At 70.4% G+C, this 16870-nt stretch overlaps 1 protein-coding gene across 1 annotated transcript in view; it reads right to left on the reverse strand.

The window, feature by feature from the left end:
- Positions 1 to 864: 864 nt before the first annotated feature.
- SLIT1 (slit guidance ligand 1) overlaps positions 865 to 16870 on the reverse strand; it is a 49376-nt gene continuing 33370 nt past the window's right edge. Inside the window, exons 12-37 of the mRNA XM_059730251.1 lie at positions 16529 to 16600; positions 15886 to 16029; positions 15478 to 15641; positions 15217 to 15240; positions 14856 to 15000; positions 14502 to 14576; positions 13940 to 14083; positions 13586 to 13729; positions 12630 to 12796; positions 11387 to 11519; positions 10285 to 10353; positions 9478 to 9549; positions 9216 to 9287; positions 8914 to 8985; positions 8401 to 8564; positions 8031 to 8155; positions 7773 to 7870; positions 7061 to 7200; positions 6538 to 6631; positions 6040 to 6177; positions 5514 to 5751; positions 5300 to 5430; positions 4582 to 4736; positions 3378 to 3666; positions 2676 to 2887; positions 865 to 2511 (exon numbers count right to left, since the gene is read on the reverse strand). Coding sequence (XP_059586234.1) covers positions 2261 to 2511; positions 2676 to 2887; positions 3378 to 3666; positions 4582 to 4736; positions 5300 to 5430; positions 5514 to 5751; positions 6040 to 6177; positions 6538 to 6631; positions 7061 to 7200; positions 7773 to 7870; positions 8031 to 8155; positions 8401 to 8564; positions 8914 to 8985; positions 9216 to 9287; positions 9478 to 9549; positions 10285 to 10353; positions 11387 to 11519; positions 12630 to 12796; positions 13586 to 13729; positions 13940 to 14083; positions 14502 to 14576; positions 14856 to 15000; positions 15217 to 15240; positions 15478 to 15641; positions 15886 to 16029; positions 16529 to 16600 — 3532 coding nt within the window. The 3' untranslated portion in view covers positions 865 to 2260. The remainder of the gene's footprint in view (positions 2512 to 2675; positions 2888 to 3377; positions 3667 to 4581; positions 4737 to 5299; positions 5431 to 5513; positions 5752 to 6039; positions 6178 to 6537; positions 6632 to 7060; positions 7201 to 7772; positions 7871 to 8030; positions 8156 to 8400; positions 8565 to 8913; positions 8986 to 9215; positions 9288 to 9477; positions 9550 to 10284; positions 10354 to 11386; positions 11520 to 12629; positions 12797 to 13585; positions 13730 to 13939; positions 14084 to 14501; positions 14577 to 14855; positions 15001 to 15216; positions 15241 to 15477; positions 15642 to 15885; positions 16030 to 16528; positions 16601 to 16870) is intronic.

Raw genomic sequence — 16870 nt, forward strand, 5'->3', positions numbered from 1 at the left:
CCATGCCGCCCTGGCAAAGCGTCCCCTGCCCTCCCAGGAGCACAGTCGTGCCCCTCGCTGCTTCTGGGTGGGCAGGGGGCACCTCGCCAGGGCGGCGCGGAGCTTCCCTGCGTGGGAGCGCTGCCGGCCCGCGGGGCGCTCTCTGCGACAGTGCACAATCCGCGGGTTCCTCCGTTAAGGAGAAGTCTGCATTTCCCGTGGCGGGGGGGGGTCTGCATTTTTGTTTTCCGTGGGAAACAGAAAACCCACGATCTCCCCCGAGATCGCCAGTGAACCAGGGGCCTGCCAACAGCTGTGTGCGTGTGTGCGTATGTGAATCTGCACGGGAGCGTGCATGTGTGTGTCAGTGCAGGTTTGTGTGTGTGTGCGCACAGTGTCATGCAAAGGTGCATGTCAGCGTATACAGATGTGTATACGTGCTCGTGAGTGGCAGATGCAAGTGTGCAGGGGAGTGTGCACGCACGTGTGCATGTGAGCACGAGTGTATGTTCCAGTGCTTCGGGGCTGAGGATCGCCCTCCCACCGAGTCTGGCCTCGGGCTGGGCAGCGCCCCGGGCTGTCCTGCACAGGTGGCCTGGTCAAGCTCAGTGCCCCGCTGCCTGTAGCCGAGGTGCCCCACAGACTTGGGCCCCTCCAGCGCCCGCCCCAGCCCACCCAACACCCCTGCCTGCAGGCCAGGGGCCCTTGGGCTCCAGCTGGGGTGGGCTGCGGCCGTGCAGGGGGCCGGGTCACACCTGCGTGAGCTGCTCTGGCCCCCGGGCTGCGTGGGAGCTGGGGGCACGCGCCTGGCCTGGCCGGTGGGGTCCTGGGCCCGCGGGTTGGGGGGGGGCTGCAAGCAGGAAAGAAGAGACCAGCCGGGCTCGCTGAAGGCATAAATGTCATGTTCACGTGGAGGACAACACCGACAACACCACACATCCCTACAACAACACGGCCCCGCACCGCACCGCACCGCACGGCATGGACGGGGCATGGGGGGGCATTTTGGGGTGGGGGGGTTGCTGCTGAGAAGCATCTGCCAACACCAAGGAGCCACGGCCGGTTGGGGGGGGGGGTTGGGGTGCCCCGGCACATAGAAAAATACTATACCAGACTGAAATACAAATATATATTAGCATCTGTCAGTATCTGTATAAAGAGACTTTAGCGGTTAGCAGACAGCGCCCGGCCACGGCCACCGGCACGCGCCACGCGGCTCGGGCCGGGGCAGGCTCGGGGAGGGGAGCAGTGGCTGGGGGTGGCGATGGCCCCGGGCTGGGGGCGCAGCTCGGCCCGTGGCTCCAGGCGCAGCAGGGACCGGCCACGTTGGGCTGGCGGCAGATGCAGCTCGTTGGGGTCACGGCGCTGGTGCCAGGCCCGGGGCGAGGGCCGAGGTGCAAGGGACCCGGTCTTGCTTTGCTGCTGTGTGGCCTGGGCAGATCGCCTCCCCCTCCCAACCCCCCACCCCAGTCCGTGGCTCACGGCCCAGGGGGGACCGGGCTGTCGGGGGTGCAGCACCCCAACTGCAGAGATCCTGGTGCCCCCAAACCCATGGGCATCCTGGTGTCACCGCTGCAGCCTGTGGGTGGTGGGACCGGGTGCGGGGGCCAGCGGGCAGGTGGCGTCATCGGTGTCACGAGTGCAAGCGGCTGCTCCTGGCTCCAGGCGGCCGAGCCGTGTGGGGCCCCGTGCCCGTCCCCCATCACCAGGCCTGGCCCAGCCCCGTGCTGGTTCCTGGGCACCGTCCGAGGCACTGGAGAGCAGCCACGTGCCCAGCCCCGCTCTGCCCCATGCCGGCACCTCCCTGCCCAGCCGGTCCTGGGGGTGATGCCCCCGGTGTGCTGGATGCCCGTGGCAGCCGTGGTCACGGTGCCACCACACAGCGCCCAGGTGCAGCCGGACCGGGGCTGGCGTTGTACCGGCCGGCAGGGGCAGGGAGCCGGGCTGGGCTTGGCACGAGCTGCTCCATCTCGGCCGTGGGGGCCGGCCGCAGGGGGTGGAGCCCGCAGTGCCCGAGGGCCCAGCGCAGCCCGGCAGGCAGGGACCGGGGCACTGGCCGATCCTCCCGGCCGGGAGCCAGGCACTGACAGCACCCGCGGGGGAGCAGATGGCAGGTCCCGGGGGCCCGGCCGTATAAATACCTTTGTGAACCCGCAGTGCTTAAAAAAACTCCCTATCTACACGGCGGCTCCGTGCCGCAGCCCCGGGTCCTGGCGGTTGAGGCCCGTCCGTGTCCGGCCATGGCCCGTGGCCCATGGTCCATGGCGGGCGCAGCCAGCAGCTACATGCACCGGGCACAGCCGCATTTGCTGGGCTTCTCCACCTCGTCCACGAAGGAGGAGCCGTCGCTGCACTCGAAGGTGTGCTTGCGCCGCCGCAGCCGCAGTCCCGTGCAGCATCCCTGGCCCTGGCCCTGCGCCCGGCAGGCGCCACGGCACCGTACCCACGACACGGCGCGCGTGGTCTGGCAGATGGCGTAGCCCCGCTGCACCTGGTGGAAGTCCCGCACCGGCTCGCCGCGGCACTCCGACTCTGCCGGGACACGGGGCAGGGGCAGGGTCAGGCGTGCGCGCTGCGGGGTCGGGGCTGCCATTAGCCCCGGTGCAGGGCAGGAGCAGGGGCAGCTCGGCCTCAGCCCCGCGCCCCATGCTGGGCTGTCCAGGTGCACAAGAGGGAGCTGGCACGGGGGTGCTGACCTTGGTCGCAGAGGTCGCCGGTGAAGCCGTCATCACAGTCGCAGGAGGCCTCGCCACGGTCCGAGACCTGGCAGTGCCCGTGCAGGCAGGCCAGGCCGTGGCAGGGGCTGGCCAGCTCGCCCGGCTGGTTGCAGAGGGCGCCACGGTAGCCGTCCCGGCACTGGCAGCTGTACGAGAGCGTGTCGAGGGGCACGCACACCCCGTTCACGCACCTGCCGGCACAGCCCATGTTGGCTCATGAGCTGGTGCCCGGGAAGGGACAGCCTGTTCCCCACCCCAGCCATGGTGTCCCCCACCGCTGATTTCTGCCCCCCTAGCAGGGGGCACCCAAGGGGCCGTCCCCGGGGCCTGGCGGCCCCTGGCAGAGCTCACCCTGCTCTGAAATGCAGCCACCTCTGGGGTGGATCTCCGCTGCTAACAGTCCCCAGCCATGGCACCCAGTGCCAGGCAGGATGGACGGACGCGCGTGCACACACACACACACACACACACACACACTCCTGCTGGTGCCCCTCACTCCTGACCCGCAGCCCCTCCCTGTGCAAACCAGACCAGCTCTGCACAGCACCCGCAGACAAGCCCAGCGTCCGGCGCCGGGGCGGGAGGTGAGCCCCATTCCCAGGGCTGAGCCCGGTCCCCCGTGGGGTCGCCGGGTCCCCGAGGGCGCGGGGAAGGGTGGTGCTGGGGCCGCAGGGCACTCACTTGTGGCCCTGGCAGGGGCTGGCGAGCGGCTGGTCGCAGTGGGGCCCGGCCCAGCCCGGCTCGCAGTGGCACACGGGGCCCGGGGCAGCGTTGGGCTGGCAGATGCCGTGCACGCAGAGCAGCTTGCGGCAGGGCTCGCAGCCCGGCACCACACCCGGCTTCATCTGCGTCTTGGTGAAGTCCTGCAGCTCGTTGTTGATGTACAGGTTGCGGATGCAGCCGTGGAAGCTGGTGCCGTTCAGGATCTGCCACAGGCGGAAGGCGGCTGAGTTCACGTCCACGGGCATCCCTGCGGAGAGCGCGGCTGTGAGATGCCCGCTGGGGCCTGGCTGGGGGCACGGTGCCCCAACATGGTCTCCCACCCTGCAGACATGGACCCCCGGCCAGGCCCCCTGCCTTAAACCACCCTCAGCTTGGGGTCAGAGCATCCCCGTGCTGCAGGGGTCACATCCAGTCTAGCCCAGCCCTGCTGGAGGCAGGATCAGCCCCGTCCACACCAGCCCCGACAAACCCCCACGTCTGATCTTGGAGCCACACGACAGTCACCCCGACACAGCGCCTGGCATCACCCCCACCCCTGCCCCCGGGATACAGGGGGCCACGGCCACCAACGTCCTGCTGCTGCCAGGGGTCGTGGGCGCTGCAGAGAGCCCAGGCCAGGCCGTGCCCCCACTGCAGAGGAAGGGGAAACCCCCCAGTCTGCACCAGTCTGAGCAGGGGGAAATCCCTTCCTGCCCCAGCTCAGCGTGGGGCTGAGCCTGAGCGCAGAGGCAAGACCCTCCCGCCAGGACCCTGCAGGGCTGGTGCCACAGGAGCGTTGGCACAGCCCAGCCCCATCCCCAGCCCGGGCTGCAGCACCAGCGCCCGGCACACAGCACTGCTAAGAAAAGGGAAAAATAACCCTGAGGCGTGTAGCAGCAGGAGAGGGGAAAAATCCCTTCCTGCCTCTTTGTGAAAACCAGCAGCGCCCAAAGCCTGGGACCCCCCGCCACGGCAGAGCACGGGCATCGCTGCGCCTGGAGTCCCCTGCACTCATGCACACGTGGAAGGCAGAGCTCAGCACACAGCCCCTGGCATGATCCTGCCTGGGGGAGAGATGTCAGCCCCAGCCCTGGTAGCTCCCCCTGGCTGCCCTACTCCTGGGGCCGGGGGCGACATCCGGCTGCCACACCAGTGCCCACCCCGCTGCACCACGGGCACTCACCGCCCACGTAGAGCGGGGCCTCGCTGGTGAGCGTGTAGTGCTTGCCAAAGCTGTCCATGGTCATGGGGCTGCCGCCGTCGATGGAGAGGTTCACGGCGCGGTCGAAGGTCACCAGCTCCACGGTGTGGAACTGCCCGTCGTTGATGGTCTCGGCACTGCGGGCAGCCGGGCCCGGGCATCAGGGCAGCGCGGCCGCCCTGTGCCCACCCGGCTCTGCCTCCCCGCAGCCACCCCACGCCTGCTCCTAGCACCCAGCACCCATATACATATGCACACACGAGTATGCACACTCCCACATGCACTCACGCACACACCTACATACACACACCATACGTCCACAGGAACACACATGCAGACTCACATGAACGTGCACTCATGCACGTACAGATGCGCAGACATGCATACAGTCATGCCCATCTACACATGCACTCACACTTACAAAGTACAGGCGTGTACACCTACACATGCACTCACATGCACACATATATGCACACTCGTGCATCCATACTCACATGCACATGCAAACACAGACACAGGTACACACACACAGGCCTCCCAGGCTGCCGGACCCTCCTGTAGCGCCCCCAGGCCTGCAGCCTGCCCCCCCCAGCTGCCTGGCAGCGCTCGCACCCTGGCTCTTGCTGCGCTGGGCGCCGGGGACCCCTGCCCTGCCGGACCGCAGCCTGGCGCAGCCCGGGGCCGGGCGGGCAGGCGGTACCTGTAGATGGCCGAGCTGGGGTAGGAGCCGGGGTCATAGCTGACCCGCACGTGGCCCTGGTACAGCTCCACGGCCATGTGGTCGCTGTCCCCGTTGTACAGCAGGATCCCGTTGTCCTCGGCCGTGGACACCTGAGGGGAGAGCGGGGGTCCGGTATCAGGGCTGGGCACTGGGGGGGTACGGCAGCCCCAGCCCCTCCCGGCACGGTCCCGACCTGCAGGGTGATGTTGGCCCGGGGCCAGTCGGGCAGGTGTGTGAGCTGCAGGTAGGTGTCGCGGTCCACGAAGTCGACGCTGAGCAGCTTCTCACACTTGGGGCCGCCGAAGCCGGGCGGGCACTGGCACACGGCGCGGGGGCCCAGCTCCACGCAGCTGGCCCCGTTCTGGCACTCGGCCCGGTCACAGGGGCCAGGCGGGGCGGCCGCGCGTGCTGGCATCTCGCACAGCTGGCCGCTGCAGGGCACAGGCGGCAGGGCCGGCGTGAGTGGGCAGCTGGCACCGGGGAACCCCCAGCCCCATGGCCCCAGTGGTGCCCCCCTGCCCCTACCAATGCCTGGGGAGACCCCCGCGCTGGAGGCAGTGGAATATGTCCCCCTGGTCCCTGGGGCTGTCTCGGGGCAACTGCGTTGTGCGACCCCGAGGTCGGACACGGGGTTTGTCTGGGCCGATCCTGCCAGGGCTGGGCTGCCACAGCGCCCTGCCAGCCCCACGGCTCTGGGACTCTCTATGACCCCCCCGCACCTGTAGCCCGGGGGGCAGAGGCAGGAGTAGCCGTTGGGCTCGTCCCGGCAGCGGGCGCCGTGCTGGCACCGGTGGTCCTGGCAGTCGTCGGCGTCCTCGCTGCACCAGTCGCCCACGTAGCCGGGGGCACACTCACACCTGGGGGGAGAGGGAGAGCCGCGGGGCTCAGCAGCTGCCTGGCAGTGCCCGCTGCAGGGGTAGCAGGGCTGCCCGCTCGGGCTTTGCTGCGGCCAGCTGGGAAGGCCACGGGCTGGGTAAGAGCCCTTTCCCCTTCGGTCGATGCAGCGCCCCTGCAGCACCAGCTGGCAGTGCCCCTGCTTTCGTCATGGGGGGTCCAGCACCCGCACCCTGCAGCTCCTGGTGTGACCATGCCCATGCCCAGGCCTCTGACCAGGCCCCAGCTGTGGGTGCTGGGGAGGGCAGCAGGTCTACGCTGCAAGCTCCGGCTGCCTGCCCTGCCAGGGGTGACCCCTCCGAGGGGCTGCGCGGGGTACTCACGTGGGCCCCGCGGCGGTGACGACGCAGGTGGCGCCGTGCTGGCAGGGGCTCAGCTCTGCAGAGCAGACGTCCACCAGCTGCTCGCAGGAAGCTCCTGCAGAAAGGGCAGAGGCCAGCTCAGCCCCGCCAGGCACCCGGCTTGCACCCCCTGGTCGCCCGGCGTTCCCAGGGCGAGAGGCTGGGGCAACCCCCGGGCAGGGCGTGAGCCCCACCAGGCCATCTCCTGCGGGCTCAGACTGGGCTCTAGATCCTGCTCCCCCCCGTGGGCTCGCCACAGCTGTCCAGCACCCACTGCCGCCAGCAGCACGGCAGCCTTAGTGTAGACGGGGCCCCGCGGCACCCGGAGCTGGGCACGAGACCCAGGGCTTAATCACAGCGCCATCCTGGGGTCGCTGGGATCAGCCAAGGCGAAGGCAGACAGGGGCAGGCAGATGGGCGGAGGGGCAGCGGGGCTGGCTCTGCCCTTCTCCGCCTGGCGCCACGGGAGACGTGGGGCGGGTGCTGGGGCAGCGCCAGCCCCTACCTGTGTAGGCGGGCGGGCACAGGCAGGTGTAGTTGCGGGGCCCGCGCAGACAGGAGCCGCCGTGCTCGCAGGCGTGGTCCCGGCAGTGGTCCGTGACGGTGCCGCACGTCGGTCCCTCGAAGCCCTCGGCGCAGAGGCACCTGCCGGGGGCACGAGGCAGCGTGACCGCCCCTCGCCCGCAGGACCCAGGAGCCCGGGCTCCCCAGGCCCCTGCCCCGGCCACAACCCCGGTCCCTGCCATGGGACCCCTGTGAGTTGCCCCCTCCCAGACGGATGCCAGGGCTTTGCCCCGGCCCAGCACCCCCATGGCCGGGCCGGCACCTGCTCCCCCGTCTGCCAGGGCAGAAGCCAGACACCGGCGTGTGCAGGGAGGCCACGTGCCGACGTGCAACTGCACACGCGTGTGCGCCGAGGGAGGCGGGGCTGGATGGGGGAGGGCTCCGAGGGGCCGTGCCGGGGGGAGGGGGGATGCGGAGCAGGCAGCGCGCGGCGAGGATGCTGGGTCGCCACGGCAACGGGCTCAGAGGCTGCTCGGTGCCGGGCAATGGGGGCGGGCGCTAATTTCCACCTGCTAATTATAGCCCGTTTCGGGGAAGCGCGGGGGCTGGGCCAGGGCCAGGGCCGCCGGCGGGGAGGGGGCTCCGGCTGCAGGGTCCCAGGGGGGCGGGCGGGCAGGCAGGGCCTGGTGCCCCCGCGCCACGCGTGCACTCACATGAAGCCGGCCCCCTCCCCGGCCTGGGGCTGGCAGGTGCCGCCGTTGGCGCAGGGGCGGCTGCCGCAGCTGTTGAGAGACACTTCGCAGTCCCGGCCCTGGCCAGGGGGAGCAAAGGGTGAAGGTCAAAGCCAGGACCCCCCAGGACCGCCCGGGCACAGTGCCCAGGGTTGCAGAGCAGAGCCCCTGCAAGCCGCTGGCTGCCCCTGCCCTCGCGGCGGGGCCAGGCCGGGCTGGAGCCCCCCCTCGGCCCCTCACCTGGTAGCCGCCGGGGCAGGCGCAGCGGTAGGAGCCGAGCGGGTCGTTGTGGCAGGTGCCGCGGTTCTGGCAGGGGCCGGACACGCAGGGGTTGCACTTGGCCTGGATGCTCAGGGCCGGCGGACCTGCGGGGGGAGGTCACGGGGCAGCCACGGCCCAGGGGCCACGGGGCAGCTGCGGTGGTCCCGGCTGTCCTGGGCCCCGTCGTGCCCTGGAAGCTGCCAGCCTTTCCCCCTCCTCTCGGGATCATTGCCCCCATTTCACAGGGCGGGGAACGGAGGCACGGAGCAGGAATGGCCCCAGCAGCAGATTGCAGCTGGCCCCGCCACCCCCGGGCCCGTCGCACCCTGCGGCCTTGCCCCGGCCTCACCTTGGCACTCAAACTTCTTGGCAGGGGTGGTGAGCAGCAGCTTGCCCTCCATGTCGGGCGGCCCGGCACAGCGGGCAATGCCGGGCTCCTTGTAGCCGGTCTTGACCCAGCTGGACAGCCAGCGCAGGTGGCAGTTGCAGTGCAAGGGGTTGGCACCGATGGCCCTGCACACGGGAGGAGCACCGGGGCCTGAGCACGGCACAGCCTGGGGAAGCCACCCGTGGCGGTGCAAATGGCCCCGGGCACCGCCGGCTTTCCCCGCACCCGTGGGTGCAAGACAGGCTGGTGCAGCGCACACGTGTCTCCAGCAGGGGGCACACCGCGTCCGTCTGTCCGTCCCCTAGACGGTGGCCAACACGTGGCTACAGGGAGGACATGGGCATCGCTCTCCCAGCCTGGCATCAAGCGCATGGCCAGGGCAGGTAGAGCCCAGAGCAGCCTCCGAAAACCCCAGAGCCACGGCGGGCTCGGGCCACGCTCCCCCCGCCCGGGCGGGTGCCGGGTGCTACTCACAGGTGGGACAGGGCGGTGACGTCGGCAAAGATGCCCTCGGGGAGGCTGGAGATGTCGTTGCCGTGCAGAGACCTGCGCAGAGGGCAAGGCTCAGCCCACGGGCGCTGGCAGCGGGTCCGGCCAGCCCTGCCCCTCCACCGCGGCACGGCCGGGGGCCTGCGTCATCTGGCACGGGGCCCACGGGCGCTGCGTCTGGTGGAGGCCCCCCACCCGTGCCGGCGCGGGGCAGGAGGCAGGCTGGCACTGGCTACTCCCACGGCAGCCGGCAAGGCTGGGGCGCCCGGGCCACGGCGGGTACTCACAGCAGCCGCAGGGAGCGGAGCCCCTCGAAGGCCAGCGGCGGGATGCACTGCAGCGCGTTGTAGCTCAGGATCCTGCGGGGATGCAACATGGTCACGGCACCGTTCACCCCACCAGGACCCTTGCCCATCCGCCACCCTTGGATGCCTCCGCCACCCCCGCCGCGGCCCGAGCGGCTGTGTTCCCGCTGGGGCGTGCCCTCAGAAGCACGAGCCCCCCATCCCCGTCCCGGCAGCCCCCCGGGGCCCGGGCACAGGCACGCACAGGGTGGTGAGCTGGCTCATGTTGGTGAAGGATGAGTTGCTCAGGGAGCTGATCTTGTTGTTGCTCAGGTCGCTGGAAAACACGAGGGGGGTTTCAGCGCGGAGCTCCCGGCTCGGCCGGTCCAGCCCCCGCCGTAGCCGGCCTCCCCGGGCCCTGCGGTACGGCAGGGGTGGGGGCTGCACCCCTCCCAGGGCGCCCCGCTGCCCTCCTGCACAGGGCCCACGGGGACGGCAAGGGCCCTGCTACCCCCAGGGGCCAGCTGCTGGCTGTGATGGTGCTCGGGCGGGCAGGGAGCAGGGCACCGTGCTGAGCACCCCTTGCCAGGTGCACACACCTGCCCCAGGGTCTGGCACGGCTCAGGCCAGTGCCAATGGGGGTGAAGGCAGAGTGTGCAACCCCCCCACGGGCACTGCTTGCATGGGGTCCAGGGTCTCCGTGAGCCGCAACTACTGGGGCTGAAGGCGTGGGAACAGGGTGCCGTCCCCCCCGTGGGCACCCCAGCAGCCTGGCTCGAAGGTTGGGGGGGTGAAGCTGGGGTCAGGGAAGGAGGGAGCCTGGGTGCCCATGTGCCACCTGGCCAGCAGCACGTCCCTGGAGAGCCTGCGTCACCTGCGCCCCCGTGCCAGGCTCCCCCCATGCTCTCCTCCCCAAGGCCGTGCAGCGGGGGTGCGGCGCGGGGATCACCCCAGCTCACACTGCAAACCCCTGCAGCAGCCGGCTGGGTCCCCAGGCTCAGCGCCGCAGGGGCCACGGGTTCCCAGCCAGCCTGGCCCCTCCGCACCCGTGGGGCCAGGCCCAGGTACTCACACCAGCTGCAGGTACTTGAAGGAGGACAGCTGCCCTGGCACCTGTGTGAACTGGTTCCCGTCCAGGTACCTGCAGGAGACGAGCAGTGAGAGAGGCAGCCACGGCACCATGGGGCCAGATCCAGCCAGGATCCAGGCCCTGCCCCGGGAGGCCACAGACCCCGAGCCGGGCAGAGCTCGGCCGCTGCAGTGCGGGCTGCGTCTCGGCCCGCTGGGGTCGCTGTCGCACCTGTGGGTCTCGCAGAGGGTGCATGCGTGTATGTGCGTGCTGCATGTGTGCGTGCACACAGGAGGATGTGCAGACACTGGGCACGTGTGCAAGTCCCTGAGCAGAGCCCCCAGCCCAGCACCCCCCCATCACCACCCCCTGGCAGTCTGGCTTCCTGGAGCCATCACCCCCCCAAACGCTGCCCGAGTCTGGCTGGCCCCGCATGGCCGAGGCCTCGATGGGGCAGCACCACGGGGCCAGGCTGCGTGCCGCGGTGGGGGTGCGGCCCACCGGGGTCCCTGCGCCCCAACACAGCTGGGGACTCGGCCTAGGGCATCCCCCGGCTGGCAGAGGCCCCGCGCGGCGAGAGCGGGGGGACGCGGGAGCACCCCCAACCCTCCAGCCAGAAGCCAGCGCTGCCCCCGCCCAGGGCTCCTCCAGCCCAGCGAGCAGCTGCAACGGGGCAGCTGTGAAAACATCCCCGCGCCGCGGGTGGCCGTTCCTGTGTGCACAGCCCCGGGTCTGGAGCCGGCTCCAAGACACAGAGGCAGCCCACGGCCTCCCTGCCCGAAGGCGCCGGCGTCCGGGGGGGGCCGGCAGACGAGGCCCACCTGCCCCAGCCACGGGGGCCTGCTCCACGGCCCAGCCACCGGCACTGCAGGCGCAGGGGCCGTGGCGCTTCACCTCCCTCCTTCCCAGACGAATGCAAACCTGGTGTTTTTAGCTGGGCTCAGCCGTGCCAGGCTCAGCTCGTGCCCCCATGCCCACAAATGTGCCAGTCACCCCGTGGGAGCAGCTGCCGGTGCAGGGACCTTCCCTCTCCCCCATCTCCTCCCAGCCGGGCTGGGGTCCTGGCAGCCCGGGGGGGGCTTTCCCGCGGCCGCAGGGTACTCACAGCTCGGTGACGTTCTTGGGGATGCCCCTGGGCAGCGCCTTCAGGTGCTTGTTGCTGCAGCGGACGACGGTGTCCAGGCAGGTGCATTCCTGCGGGCACTGGGGCCGCGGGATGCAGCCCGGCTCCTCCTGGCCTGCGAGCGGAAGAACGGGGTGAGCAGAGCTGCGGCCGGAGGAGACCCCGGGCGCTAGGAGGGGCTGTCCTGGGGGAGCCTTGGGCCCTCCCAAGGTCCCGTCCAAACCCCCCAGCCACGGCCTGGCCTGATCCGTTCCGAACACCGCTGGGCACAGCTGGAAGGCCCATTGCCCAGACACGCAGAGCCCCAGCCCTGCCCGACGTGTTTTGCCATTGCCAGGGGGTTAGATGCACTTGAGAGACCCCAGACCCAGGCCGTGCCCCCGCTGCAGAGGGAGGCAAACCCCCCAGTGTGCACCAGTCTGAGCAGGGGGAAATCCCTTCCTGCCCCAGTGCAGCGCGGGGCTGAGCTTGATTACGGGGCGGGCAAGACCCCCCCGCCAGGTTGGTGCCAGGAGCAGCGTTGGCCCAGACCACCCCATCCCTGGGCTGCAGCAGCACCAGCGCCTCGGGGGAGCGGGGAAACCTTGACACCTGCAGCGAGGGGGAAACATCCCTCCCCACCCCACGGCGCAGCCGGCAGAGCCCAGGAGCCTCTGCTCTGCTCTGGGGGAGATGCAAAGCCCTGGGCAAGCGGGATCCCTGCAGACTCCAGGGCGACCCCTGCTCTGCCCCTGCTCCGTCCTGCCTGGAAGTGCCCCCCAGCGGACCCCGCAAGGGCAGCCTGACTGGAGCCGGCCCGTGGCTGCATCCCCCCGGGAGGGCCCGGCCGGGAGGGCGTGCATGGGCTTACACGGCTGAATCAAAGTGATTTAGTGTCCTTGACACACACGTGCAATGCGCGCGCACACACACACAGCTCTCCCCCATGGCCGGGCCCAATCCAGCACACCGGATGCACCCGTGCTCTCCATCCAGATGAGCACCGCAGTGTAGACAAGCCTGGTTTCAGGTGCCCAGGGAGAGGGGCTTGTTACCCCCGGAGCAGCCACAGGCAGGTGAGGCCAGACCCCGCCGTGCACACAGCTCCGTGCCCCCCGACCACGTCCCACCACGTGCTGCGGAGCCGCGCGGCAGGCTGACGGGCTGTGGCACCGTGCACGGAGGAGGGCAGGGGGCTGGTGCCAGCACTGGGGGCCGTGGCTGGCTGGCGCTCGGGCTGCGCTACCTTCCTCGCAGCGGAAGTCGGGGAAGGCGACGTCCTGCAGCGGGATCTGGCGCAGGAAGTCGGGGTTCTGGCACCGCGGGTTCCCGGTCACGATCTTCCTCTTGCGCAGCCAGTCCCCGAGCCAGGCCAGCTGGCAGTTGCAGTTGAAGGGGTTGGCCAGGAGGTTCCTGCGGGGACGGAGGGCGCGGGGTGACGTGGGCTGGAGCCCCAGACGCCGAGCGCCCTCGCCCAGGGGAGCGAGCAGGCCCTGGGCCCAGTGTCACCAACGCACAGAGCCCTGGGGCAGTGGGGACGGGCTTCAGAGCATTGGGGCTGCCCCGTGTGGGGTCAGACCCGGCCTGTCCTGCCCGGGCTCCGGTGTCGCACGAGGCAGAGAGCGGAGGCAGGATGGGAGAGGGACTGGGGCCCAGCAGGGTTTCCTGCTCCTCTCGCCCTTGCAGCCTTCAAGGTCCAGGCAGGTCCGGTGCCCAGACCTTGCCAGAGGCTGTGCCCGCGCTCCCTGTTCAGTAGCAACCGATGCCCCTTTCCTCCAAGCACGTGTCCGACCCCGTGTGAGTCTGGGGAGCTCTCGGCTCCCGCCACATCTGGGGGCCACGAGCTCCCCTTTGAATCCCAAACCGGGGGAAACAACGTCCTGGTGCTCGTTTTAAACCGGCTGCCTGCTCGTGCCATGCGGTGCCCCCGTTCTTGTCCGGTGAGACACCGTCAGGAACAAATCCCGAGGGACTTTCTCTTCTCCACGGAGTCTTTTGGAAACCTCCTCCTGTCCCCCTCCAGCGTCTCTCGTCTAGGCCAGCCCGGCCTCACCCCCCGCATACAGAAACCCCCCCATAGCACCCACCACCCCGGTGCCCGTCTCTGCACCGTCTCCAGCGCTGCCAGGCAGGGAGGGGAGCAGGACGGCGAGCCCCCCACCCTCGCACGCGTCTGGCCCCACGCGGCGACCCCCGGCTCACAGGGTGGAGAGCGACTGCAGGGTGTCGAAGGCGCCGGGCGCGATGGTGCTGATCTGGTTGTCGTAGAGCGAGAGCAGGCGCACGCTGCGCAGCCCCGTGAAGCTGTCGTTGTGGATGCAGCTGATCCGGTTGTTCCTCAGCATCCTGGGGGGGGGGCGGGGGTTAGGGACAGCACCCCATCCTGCCCCGTGCCGGCCCGGCCCACGCGCCCGCAAGCCTCGGCCCAGGGGCTGAGCAAGGAGCCTGGGCGCACCCCTGAGCGGCCCTGGAAGGTGCTGGACGTACTTGCCCCCTCCCCACCCCCCACCGGGTCCGTACGGCTGGATAGCACCCGCCCGGGTCGGGGGCACTCACAGGGTCCTGAGCCCGTCGAGGCCCCGAAACATGGCGCTGCGCACCGACTCCAGCTGGTTGACGGTGAGATGGAGCTCGCTGACGGACGCCGCCCCCTCGAAGGTCCCGTCCTCGATCTCCGTCACCTTGTTGTTGCTCAGGTTGCTGCGGGGAGGGCAGGGCAGGGGCGGCTGGGACCCCAGGGCGGGCGCCGGAGGCATCTCACCCCCCAGCCCGAGCCCTGGAAATGCATCCCCTCGCGTCCCACGTCTGTCCCTAGGCGTGTCCCCGTCTGTGGAAGGGGTGCCAATGGTGCCAGGGGCCGCCCGTGTCCACCCCGGGCCGGTGGGCACCCAGGAAGGGCTCTCCGTGACCCCCCAAGTCCGTGGCTGCTTTGTGGCCAGAGCCCAGGGAGCAACTTCCCCTCCAGACCGTGTGCCTGGCTCCGTGTGTGGCAGTGAACTGCACCATCCTGACCTTAACCAGCGGGCTCCAGCACTGCCCGGGTCCGTGGGAGCCGAGCCAGAGCGCCCCGGCCCCTGCACCGACTGCCCCCCCGCGTGGGTGCCTGTGACACACTCACATCTTCTTCAGGTGCGGGAGCTTCTTGAAGATGCCCGTGGCCTCCAGGACGGAGATGTCGTTGTTGTTCAGGCGCCTGGAGGACGAGGGCAGAGCTGGGAGCTGTGCCGAGGCGCCCTGCGAGGCGGTGCCGCACCCGGCCTCGTGGCTCCAGCCATGCGCAAGGACAGGCAGAACTGGGGGCGCAAGCCTTGGACTCCCCCCCACGGTCCCCTCCCTCCCAAGCGGGCGCTGGCGGGCGCTCGGCTCCCACCGGCCGCGAGAGCGCCCCGCGCAGCCCCCACGAGGCAGACTGGGGGACGCGGTGAACGTGGCGCTGACGGGGCGCCAGGGTGGGGGCGGGCAGGGGGCTTACAGCTCGGCCGTGGACTGCGGGATGCGGTCGGGGATCTTGGTGAGCTTCAGGTTGGAGCACTCCACCACGCCGGCGTCGCAGCGGCACTTGGGTGGGCACACCACGTCGCTGTTGCACTCGCTGTTGAGCTGGTAATCCTCCGTCCCTGCGCGGGGCGGCTGTGAGCCCCCGGCCTCAGGGAGGGGCAGGGCCGGGGAGACGCCCCCATGCCAGGCTAATGGGAGAGGGTCTGCCTCCCCAGGGTGCCAGGGGGGCATGCAGCAAAGTCCCCTCTCCCCAAGACAGGTCCCTGCAGACACAGACACCCCCATCCTCCCACGGCCGCCCCACGCCACGCTATGCACCGTGCTGGTCCTCTCACCTGGGATGAAATACTGCTCCTTGGCTGCGGAGAGAGACAGGCAAATGCCAGTGAGTGGCCACGGCGCCCCGGGTGCCCGACAGGGGAGCCTGGACTAGTCCTGCCTCAGTTTCCCCCACCTCTGACCTGTGCCTCACTCAGCCTCCCACAGCGGGGTCCCGGGATGCTCGGGTTGGGTCTGCAGCCTCCCCGCGCCCTGCTTGGGGCACCGGGGCCGGGCCAGGAGCCCGCGGGGCGGGACAGGACGGGGCGGGCACTGACCCGAGCAGCGAAACTTCTTGCTCTTGATCTGGCCGATGCGCTTGTTGGCCAGGCGCCGGGGGCTGGCGCAGCGCGCGCCGCTCGTCTCCACGGGGTTGCTGCGCAGGAAGTCGGCCAGCCACTTCAGGTTGCAGTCGCAGATGAAGGGGTTTTGGGCCAGGTGCCTGCGGGCAGAGGGGGGAGTGCCAGCCCTGCTCCCCTTGCCCGGCCCGGTGGGACCTGGGGGGCAAGCAGGGGGCAAGGGCCCGTCCTGGGAGCCCAGGAGTCCTGTGACAAGCGGACGGCTCCCCGCTGCCCCCACACTTCACCCGGCCCCGCGGACCCCTGGGACGGAGCCAGCCCCGTAACTGGGAGGGGATCCAGGGGGCACCCCCTCCCCGCACGCCCGGGCCCGCTGCACTCGCTCACAGGGTCTGGATGGCGCGCAGGGCGGAGAAGGTGCCCTTGGCCAGCGTCTGGATCTTGTTGTCGTAGAGCGAGAGCAGCGACAGGTTCTGCAGGTCCTGGAAGGCGTCGGCGCGGACGCAGTTGATCTTGTTGGCGTTGAGGAGCCTGCGGGGGAACGGCCGCCGCGACGTGAGCTCTTGGCCCCCGCGACTCGCTCAGGACCCCGCAGGCAGGGAGACGCTGCGCCCGCGGCGTGCCAGGGGCTCTCCAGCCCAGAAGAGCCCAGCCGAGCCTGGGAGCCGCGAGGGTGGGGGGCGCGCGTGGGGGTGCCGGCAGCCTGTGGGTACGGGGCTGCTACGAGCAGATGGCGAACGACTGCTCCAGGCGCCGGACAAGCACCCGGGGCTGAGACTGCACCGCGTGTAGGAAGCTCCTGCCCCTCGGGGGGGCTGCCCCTGAGAAGATGCTGGGACCCCATCAGTGGGGGGCCGCAGGCACGGGCTGGGCAAGCGCTGGCCTGGGTCGAGCCCACGCGCTCCAAGACGGGGCGCCCAGCCTGCGGGTGCTCGCTCAGATACAAGGCAGGGACCGCGTGTGACAGCACCAGGATGCCGGGAGCCCCCCGCCCCATCACGCAGCCCCGGGCCAGCCGGCACGTCCTTACAGCAGCTGCAGGGCAAAGAGCCCCCCGAAGACGCCCTTGGGCAGGTCGGTGATCTTGTTCCCGTACAGCACCCTGGAGGGACGGAGACGGGCATTAGTGTGGCTGCACCCGCGGGCACCCGGCTCTGCCCCCCTAGCCCTGCGGGGACCTCAGTGGGACCCCCCCACCAGCCCAGCTTGGTCCCAGAGGGTCCGGCTCTCGGCTGGGCTGGGCTGGGGGTGCCCCGGTTCACCCTGTGGCACAAGTGAGATGACTTGCAGCCTCAACTTGGCCAAGAGCGTGCACGCAGCTGGGGCAGCTCCTCCTCCGTCTGGAGGGCACGGGACAGGCCCGGCAGGGCGG

The sequence above is a fragment of the Alligator mississippiensis genome, chromosome 6 (genome assembly GCF_030867095.1).
Source record: "Alligator mississippiensis isolate rAllMis1 chromosome 6, rAllMis1, whole genome shotgun sequence".
Taxonomy (NCBI): Eukaryota; Metazoa; Chordata; order Crocodylia; family Alligatoridae; genus Alligator; species Alligator mississippiensis.